We start from the raw sequence: 10,349 nt of genomic DNA, 5'->3' as shown, positions 1-10,349 counted from the left end.
TAACCAGTGACTCTCTTAGTGTAAATCAAATCTAAGGTAACCACTTCCCTCTAAACTGTCTCAGTCTTGTGGGTGAATCCTGGCCAGTAGCTGAGCACCCACGTAATCACTGTCTCACTTCCCTACCATTGTCCCCTACTGGGATGAAGGAGAGATCGAAAGTTAAAAAGCCTAATGGATTGAGATATTTGCAGTATAATAGGGGAAGGGAGAAGGGAACAAAATTCCAAATGATGCAAAGGCAATTACTTTTCACCTCCCATAAGCAGTCTGATCAATCTCCAAGCATCAGCTGCTTTGGAAGAAAAACTTTTTCAATTTTTATTTCTGATTATATGGCAGACTATCTCCCTGGCCAGGTTGGGACAGCTGTCTCAGATACATTTTTTCATAACTTCTTGCCCACACAAAACCTATTAATTACAAAAGCAGAATAGGAAAATGAGAAAACTGTGAGGCTGTGCAAACACTGTTCAGCATCAGTCAAAACATTGGTGTGTTTTAATAACAAATGCAAAGCACATATAGGATCCTATGAAGAATGTTACTTCCATTCCAGTCAGATCCAGTTACAGTGTTCTGAATAAACTTTATTAGCTATTGATCTTCTCACATATTAGATTAAGTGATACTGAGATAATAAAAGTTCCTTGTTATTATACAATCATAGAATGGCTTGGGTTGGAAGAGACCATACCATAGAACAATGGAGTGGGTTGGAAGGAACCTTAAAGGTCATCTACTTACAATCACCCCACCATGGGCAGGGATGCCACCCACTCAGTAAGATTGCTCAGGACCCCATACAACCTGGCCCTGAATATTTACAGTGGGACACCCACGACTACCCTGGGCAATCTGTTCCAGTCCCTCACTATCCTCCAAGTGTAGAATTTCTTCCTAACATCTAATTTAAATCCCTCCCTTTTTAGTTGAAAATTGTTCCCCTTTATCCTACCACTATCTGCCCATGTTAAAAGGTGTTCTATGTTATAAGCCCTCTGTTAGTCCTTTCTTGTGCTTAGTACTCCAGAGCAGGACACAGTACTCCAGGTGGGGTCATGCAAGGGCAGAGCAGAAAGGGAGAATTAAGATGAAGAGCAAAATGGAAGGATTCTCTTAGTTGCTCATAAAAGCCTCATGATCTAGAGAAATAGTTTGCACTACTTCCATGAAAGGACAATCTAAGATTAATTTTTCCTCTTCAAAATTCCTTTAGAACTTTCCACAGGTTTCTCTTGTCCCTATCTTTTTTGTAGAACAAGTATTTGTGAGAAAGCCTTCAAAAGCTCAGAGGTGGAAATATATATAAATGTCAGTAATCATAGAACATCTTTCAAAATCTTTTGAAATACTGGCACAGGGACAGAGTAGACCAAGGTTACCAGGAACACCTACAGAGTTTAGGAACTTTCAGTTGAGAGTAATTATGAAACAGGGATTCTCTTCTCCAAAAATAATATTTCTATCACTTTAGCTAAGGGCAGCTATATGATAAAACTTCAAATTTCTTCTATATAGCATGTAGGCTCAGACCTAAAATGATTCTGGTACAGAAACATTCTGGTGGCACTCTGGTACAAGCATTTTACTTAGCTACAGTAGAAATCAGCCCTAATCCCTTCCAAGGATCTGGAGCATAAATTCTGTAGTACTTTTATGAGAAGTGAGGTTTATTGAGCATAAATACATGTGTGCATGGTAGTCCTAACAATCTGTAATGCTTCACTAAATGTAATTGATTTTAGAAAAAAATTGGATGTTTCCTCAAGTTTGTAAAAGCTCTGTGAAAAAAGGCACATGGGAATAGGAGAAAAACACTATCAATGCCCTCCTGAACTGAGGAAGAAGTCCAGTTTTGTCAGAACTTGGTTCTCACCCCTCACAGAAATATCCATGAGAAACTAATTTTGTTGCTCTGAAATTGTTAGTTATTTCACTGATCATTGCCAATATAAAAACCAGAAAAAATGAGGCCATAGCCAAGCACTGAATCATAAAGACTAAATGTTGAAATAACACTAATTAAGAAAAATAAAAATATTGATAGCATGACTAGGAATGAGAGCATTAATAAGTAGCTAGATTTCATTATAATTTTGGTAAACCTTGCACAGTGCCATTGGTAGGTAGATACATTTTGGGTTACTATAATTTTTCTGATAAAAATTATATTGGGGTAAGTTAGAGTGAAATCTCAGTTACCTGTAAAGTGCTGAAAGTGGCCGCTTGTTGCCGGGTTTTGGTCTGTATGGTTTTGGTTCTCCTGCCATGTTGATATCTGAAAGCAAACATTTGATATCAGTAAGTCAAACATCTGGAAGTTTGCCAAGGCACCTTCAAGTCACTGAAAATGAGTAACAGGGAGTGAAAATGGACAACATACCTAAAACACCTGTCTAGTTTTTACCTCTTCTGAATTGATGCCATAACATTTTTTGAAAAAAAATTACTGTATTGCATGAGGATTTTAAGCAAAATACTGGTTATTATTTTACAGAGAGAAATGACATTTTTTAAAACACACAGGTTTCCACTTGGTGAAGACAATTATGTATTTCTAATACAGAAGATTTGGATGGTAACTTAGATAGTGAAATAAACTATGATCTTAAGTCAAATTCTATTGAGAACTGCAATTGTTCTGAAGTTCCCCTTTAGGAAATAAAGAAATGCACACTGATCTTTAACTGCTACTTCACAATCCACTCAGAAAGCAGCTCTTCAAAAACAAATAAGAGTATCTATTTTCCACCCCAAATGAATCACTCTTGGAGAATGAGAAAATCTGGGTTTGCAAATGTTTTCTCTTAAGCAGATACTTAATCTTCTCAACAAAATCAGAAATCTTGTGAACACTTTGAAAGTTTGCTTATATTCTACCTTCAAATTTATGCTTGATATGTAAAAGAAAGTCAAGCTTATATAGATATAAGTTTGATATGTATATATACATATATATATAGCTCCTATACACATTATTCTTGATCTCAAATTTCTCTCTTCATTTGAATCACACTCAGAGACATACCAAAGATAGATGTCTCTCATTTATGATTGCTAGAATAGTTATATATGGAGAAAGAAGCACAGACCCTGGAAAGTACCTCCTGGAAGGTGCCTACTTACGAAGCTGTCTGTATAATAAAAAATCTATATTACAATTGATTGAATGTTGCAAAGTCGACATTACAATTAATTACATGGATAAAATGAAACTTCTCTTTAGGAAACAAATTTCATGCAATTTGAGGGACGCTGAAGCTAAATCTCTTCACAGTTTCAATAATATAAAAAAAAGAGTAGCAGTCAACGAATTCATCAGAATTATTTCAGTGTAAAATTGCTGTGACAGAACAACATATCCCATTAAATGTAGAATCATGTGGTGGTCAAGATTCAAGAAAACACATGTTCTTAGTAAAGTCTATTTTAACCTGAAATTGAGTATAGTGGAGGGAGAAATAGAAAGATAAGGTGTAGGAGTAGGAATAAACATTGTCCAGTGCAGTGATACTAAAGTGTCAAACATTTTTGTTTATTATTCTTAACCTCAAAAGATGCAATAAAAGCTCAAGACTTATTATTGATACTTTTTTTCCCCACAAAATTAATAAAAAGCTCCCAATCTGACCTTTTTTAACAATCAGGATTATTGAAAATATATGTCTCAGACTTCTTTTTGACAGAAAATATTTTCCAATGGAAATTTCATACTTCAAATATTTAAAATAATTGAAAAAAAATTACATTTATTTTTAATATTTTGAGCTCAGTCAACATTTATTTAAAATGATACAAAAATGTGATATAAAAAGTTTTTATATAGAACTATATAATATAAAATACTTAAGTAACATTTTCCTTACATAAATTATTTTAGTATTAAATCTGACTGCAGTTTCTTCTTCATTACTATTGAATCATAATTTTTACTAAAATAATAATTTTCTTGTCCCATCTAACTCTCTGAAATTGGAGGAACATTTGTACACAGTTTTCATGCCTCCTTGAAATGCTTTCCTTCCCTTAATTTTAGCAAGTTATTTATTAAATATGTATTATTTTTGTCTTCCATTTTTGATATAAGATGCTCTTATTTCAAGACATATAAATTCTACAATGTTGAATCAACAAAATAAAAAACAGACATTTCTGAAAGCTACTGAGGAATCTTGATAGCTCTGTTGCACTTCCATTGGCTCCTGTAAACAACAGAATTGAAAAAAAAAAAAAATTATTCTGTGACCTTTGTGATAATTAGACTTTTTAAACTATTTTATATGCCCACTTAAGGCCATTGACTGGGTTGCCTTTCACCATCTCCTACTACAAGCTGAACAGATTTTAATGAAAAAAAATAGAATTATAATCTGCTTTTGGAAAATAACTGAGGCTGTGATATCCTCTTCACAATACCATAATCCACATATTTTTCATCTCTCATCTGCTACTGTTTCAGAGCTACATCTTAGACCTTCTTTTTAAACCCTTAGTTGCAAGTTTTAAAAACTTTTTCATATAAGAGCCACTTTTAAAAAAGGTGAGTAGTGTAAAGGCTAAGGGCTGTTAGCTATGTGTTCTCTTTATTTCAATCAAAAATGTCAGAAAGGTGACACTGTAAGAGGCACAGTGGCAAAGCTGTTCAGAATTAGTTAAGATTCCCTCACATTTAAATAAATCTCTAAACACTTTATACAGATAGTAATAGCCAAAATAGCAAAATAGCAAAAATTCTTTTTGCCACAGGAAATAGTTCATAGAAAAGCTGTGCACATGGGGCTTTTCTGTTAATATGGAAGTGATTGAATAGCTCTGCAACTCCCTAAGCACTTTGTAGCAAGTTAAGAATGGATGTAGGAAATGCTTTGAAAAGTTAGAACAGATTTTCACCCCATTATTTTTTTAGCACTATCTCTTCCAGCCTCAATTTTCTAACTAAGATTAGAAGTGAACTTGTCAACATTTCACAAGATAGATTATTTCTATCCCAGCTGGAAATCTTGTGAGATAAGTTGTTCTCTTCCTTCATCCATCATTGGTTTCACAGCAGACATTTACATCTACTAGATCATAAACTCTGTGTCAAATAAATTTGCTGTCAGCAGCACAGAGATTTACCTGTGCTAATGATTCCACCCCAAGGAATGCAGAAACATATCACTCCTTATGCTGTCAAATTAGCTGCTGCATTTGTACATGAATATGTACCAGATAACTTCTCGAGGGACACAGACATTCACATTGCTTCTGGATGGAAGGCATGGATTTGATGAATTGGCACCTGGTGGATAAAGAAATGGCTCATGGTCACACTCAAAAATGTATGAAATGGGTAGATTTTCTAGTGAAGACCACTGTGGCATTCCTTGGGGACCAGTATTGGGACTGGTACAATTTAACATCTTTCTTGGAAACACAGACAGTGGCATTGAGTGCACTCTCAAGAGGTTTGCCAATGAGACCAAGCTGTGTGGACACTGGAGGCAGGGGATGCCATCTAGAGAGACCTTAATAGGAATGAGAAGTGGACCTGTGTGAACCTTATGAGGTTCAGCAAAGCCAAGTTCAAGATCCTGCACCTGGGTGTGGGCAGTCTCAAGCACTAACACAGGCTGGGGGGAGAATAGATTGAGAACAGGATTTGGGGTGAAGATGAGAAACTTGACGTGACCTGGTAATATGTGTTTGCTGCCCAGCTGGAAGCCAACTGAAACCTGGGCTGCATCAAAAGCAGTGTGGCCAGCAAGTGAGGGGATTCTGCCTCTCTGCTCTGCTCTCAGAGTACTGTGCCCAGCTCTGGGATCCCCAGCATAAGCATGTGGGCCTTTTTAGGAAGCCTAGGGGAGGGCCACCAAGCTGATCAGAGGGATAGGGCACCTCCCCTATGAAGACAGGCTGAGAGAGCTGGGGTTCTTAAGCCTGGAGAAAAAAAGGCTTCAGAATGACCTTTTAGAAGCTTTCTAATACCTGCAGAGAGCCTACAGGAAAACTGAAGAGGGACTTTTTACAAGGACATGGTATGATGGGGCAAGGTATAATGGCTTCAAACCGAGACAAAGTTTAGATTAGACATTGGGAAGAAATTCTTTGCTGTGAGGGTGATGAAACTCTGTAACAGGTTGCCCAGGGAATATGTGGATGCCTCTGCAAGTGTTCAAGGCCAGGTAGGAAGGGGCTCTGAGCAACCTGGTCTGGTGCAAGGTGTCCCTGCCCATGGCAGGGAGATTTGAACTAGATGGTCTTAAGAGGTTCATTCCAACCCAAACCATTCTATGAATCCATGATTGCATAATTCTAAGTGGGAATGGAGCAGCCCAGGGACTCACATTATTTTCTCTGCTCATATACTAGATATGTTTCCTTTGATATCAATACCAAGATAAATTCACCACTGAAATTCAAAATACTATGGAAACATTATGAATACGAAAGTGAATATGCAGAAAACAACACATTGTAATGCATCCCGTTATTATATGCTTTCAGAATCAAATGAAATTACTTTCTTTATCAAAAGAAATAATTTTTTACTGCTATACTTTCCTGTTATCGTGGCAGAGCTTCGTCAAAGAATGAGATTTAGATTTCATTCAAGGCTGTGTGTAGCCAGCAGAACAGATCTGATTTTGAGCATGTTTTTTTTATTTGTAACTTGCCCAGTGAAAGAGAACAGATCCACATGCCAATAATTAGTACATGTAATTTAATATTAAGATGTGGTGTCTGAGTATGGGCTCCATGTTGGAAAGACTGGAAACCAAAACCTGGAGCTAGGAAAATTCCAAGTAGCTTTAAAGATCAAAAGCCGATTTCCAAAGACATGTTTCATCAGGCCTTCTTCAACACATTCTCATGAATGGTTGCAGAAATGGAGACATTCCTTGAACAAATCTACACTTATTTGACTTAAATTTTGGATAAAAAAGTGTATTGTTGTGTATCATCAGACCAGCTGTGCTTTAGACCAACACTTAATGGAAGAGACAGTAATTTAAATTAGGATATAAAAAGAATTCACACAGTGAATGCACAATCTATATACAGAGGGAGGTATTGATAGATCTGGAGGGATTTTCTCTTCTTTCAGATGGCAAAAAGTATATGGGATAGAAGAGAAAGACCAAGAGACAAATGCAATTTAGAGAAAGCCTGTGGCCATATGGTTTATAGCATAACTGTACACCAGCAAAGCTGAGGCTAATCTATCTTTCTTTTATAATCTTCCATCTACTAGTCTTATAAATTCCTTGCTACCTGCTAAAAATTTTTTAATGAAATCATATGACATTTTTTTATATCATAAACTTACTTTTTTCATTATATGTTCCCTTGATTACATGTCATCTCCTCCCTTTCCCCCATCTCTAGCATGTTCAAAAAGCAGAGAGGCAAGGAAAGCTCACTGTTCTCTTCCATTATGTGCCCAAACTGTACAGCTGTAAAGATGAAACTTTCCAGAAAATTGAACACAAGCTCAAATTAATTCTCAAGGCTAGTAAAATATTAAATGGAGTTCTGGGTCATACCTTTTTCTTTTCTATAATGGTATTAAAAATTCTTGTGGGGCTCTCAGTATTTGGATTTCTCTTAGCATTGAAATAATTGGAAGCCTTTTTTTGTACAAAGATGACAGCTATTGTTAATGCTTCATACAGAAAGAGCTTCTTGTTGAATAGTATATGAAATTGCTTTGTTCAACCATTTCTTCTTTCATTAAATACTGCTAAAATGAAATGAGGCTATAGGATTATATAAGCTATCATTCTTAAATCCATTCAGTAGCAAAAGTGTCAGGAGTTCTCTCGCAGGAAATTTTTTCTGTTCCCCAGGGAATTGGGTTGGTGTGAGGACAGGCGACAGCTAAAAGGCGAAATCCTGTCCTGTCAGTGTGCCTATCACACATCATTCCTTCAGAGCCCTGGAGACAGCATTCTTTCAGCTCCTGAATGGATATCAATGTACTTCACAGCTGAGGTGGAGCATTGGTCTGCCTTGGTTTTTGTCTGTTTGCTGCCATCCCTGCACCTCCCACTCCAAGTAACATCACAATCTGGGCCAAACTTCCTGGCCCTATTGGTTGTGCCATCAGCAGTGATCCATGTCCATGAGAGGCCTCACTTCTGCCAGGGGAGGGGAAGAGGAGAATGGTTATTTGTGCCCTCGGACTGACTGTCCATGGACTCCACTGAAATTGAAGAATCTGTGGCCAAGACCATACAAACTGCTTCTCTTCTGGTGCTCGAATCTCTGCAGAGGAATTACTGTGATGTGTCAGGAGTCACCCTGGGGTACTAGGCTGCAGGGGAAGGAACACCACAGAGAATATGGCATGCCTTGTGAAGGGATTCCTATGGGAAGGAGAGCAGCCCTGTTGCTGGCAATCCTCACACTCCTCCTCCTCAGAACAGGGCTTGTGCATTCCTCTACAGGAAGTTCCACACTTGCAGATGCAAGAGAATCAGATTCAGCTTCAAGGGGACTATGTGGCCACTTACCTGCAGACCAGCTCTGTAAGAGCTGTGGGGGTTTGGGTTTTAACTGTGGAAACAAACCTGGTTTGTGCCATGGCAGCCATGAAGCTGACTGTCACGTGTTTCACCTCACAAGACCCAAACTATAGATTCAGGAAAGTATAGTCTTCCTGTAAGAAGATCCTTTTAATTTAATCAGGCTTGCAGCTTCTGCTTCTCACGCAGAGAAAAAGATTTCGACGTACCAGGCACTTGTTTAACCCATGCACTAGTAAATTATGTACATCTAGAAGAGTAATGTTGCCATGAGGGTAAAAGAGAGCAATGGAAAAGTAAATCAGAAACTTTCTGCTATCTTCAGGAAAAAAGAAATAGTTTTAATGTAAGCTTAGCCAGCAAGAAAATGAACCAACAAAAAAGAATTGAAGCAGGGACTCTCATATGATTGCCATCCCTGCTTGAAATCCTACCTTCTCACTGGTGTTGTTTATGGGAAACAGAACTGGTCCTTGATTTACCTTTTTTTTTCCTTTTTTCCAGACAGTTTGGAGTGCAAGGATTACCTTTGCTTTCACTTGATCACAGTAAAGATGCTGCTTACAAATAAAAAACAGAGCATCTGTCTTCTTTCAGATCAAGCACAATCATTACAAGGCAGCAGCCAACAAATTCTCTGCTGCTTTTCTCTGATAACAAAAGATAGTTATTACCATGAGACTCAGACAAAGCTTCATGTTGACTAGATGTCTGAGTTTCTCAGCACTGCAATTAGCCCCAAGCGGAAACATTAAACAGTGTAGTGGGGACAGAGTATGAAAGTCCCTCATCTACTTCTTTCAGATTGCAATATGATTTATTCTAGGGAAAGTGCCCTGAACCTTGGTAATTTTCAGCTTGTCCTCAAACTACATTTTGTCTCTCTCTCTCTTGTAATACTTGGCTACTTTCTCTGCCCCACGGCCCTTCATCTGACTCTCTTATTGATGTTAACTTCATGCTCCTAGCAGTAGTTTTTCATGACAATTGAAATCTGTAGTTACAAAAGAGTTCAAAATCCCTATTACCCCAGTCCTTTTGTCTTACTATATCTCCTGCAGATTGTCAACTTTATTAACTCAAAATGAAGATAGTTTTTTCCTAAAATAACCATCACAATAACAATATTTTGTAAAAAGTTACCAACATTATCTGCACATGTTAACTATATTTCTTGAACATTAAAACAAATTTGCTTACATGTGAAGTGCATTTTCTCATAATCTTGAAAAGTGAATAAAGTCAAGGTTCTCTGGGCATCACAAGCAGAGAGGCTTCCAGAGAAATACTTTGCAATGCACATGCCATTCTGCATGTTGCAGCCTGGGGCTTTTCCTGGTTTGGGCAGGAGGTTTCAGCAGCCCCAGGGCCAGGAAGCAGAGGCAGTAGGTGATGGTTTGGGGCAGCAAACAGTGGACACCCTCAAAGTGTTGTTAGGTGTGAGGGCAGTGTGTCTCTCTGAAAAGCTGGTTGTGAATGGCGCAGTCATCACTGAGGGGTAGGTGTATCTGACACCCTGAGCTTTACTGTCAAAACCTTCAAGGCGTGGTCTGACCTTGAGGCTATTCCCACAGGCTAGAGGCTTTCATCCAGTCTCACCACAGATCAGAGAGGAATCATGCTGTGTATTTCACAGCATGAACACTGATCAGGGAAGCTACTGGGAGAGATAAAGATGGACATCTGCAGCCCCAAAAACACTTCCACCACTTTCCAATAATATTCCTCTCCAAAACATGTCTGATTTTACCCTCATTCTCTCATCAGAAATGTTTCCTCTAATCTTCCCTGTACTTGGCTTCTCAGATGATTAAAGATGCAGGTTTTCCTGTTGGTCCC

The 10,349-nt window shown here is 37.9% G+C and overlaps 1 protein-coding gene across 2 annotated transcripts in view; it reads right to left on the bottom strand.

Moving 5' to 3' along the window:
- RALYL (RALY RNA binding protein like) overlaps positions 1–10,349 on the bottom strand; it is a 176,921-nt gene that overhangs the window by 64,644 nt on the left and 101,928 nt on the right. For both annotated transcript variants that reach the window (XM_058832217.1, XM_058832218.1), the window contains exon 2: positions 2,206–2,281. In XM_058832217.1, the coding sequence (XP_058688200.1) occupies positions 2,206–2,281 (76 nt within the window). The remainder of the gene's footprint in view (positions 1–2,205; positions 2,282–10,349) is intronic.

The sequence above is a fragment of the Poecile atricapillus genome, chromosome 2, assembly GCF_030490865.1.
Source record: "Poecile atricapillus isolate bPoeAtr1 chromosome 2, bPoeAtr1.hap1, whole genome shotgun sequence".
Taxonomy (NCBI): domain Eukaryota; kingdom Metazoa; phylum Chordata; class Aves; order Passeriformes; family Paridae; genus Poecile; species Poecile atricapillus.
Note: the sequence above shows the minus strand (reverse complement) of the source record. Positions and strands in the feature narration are given on the sequence as shown.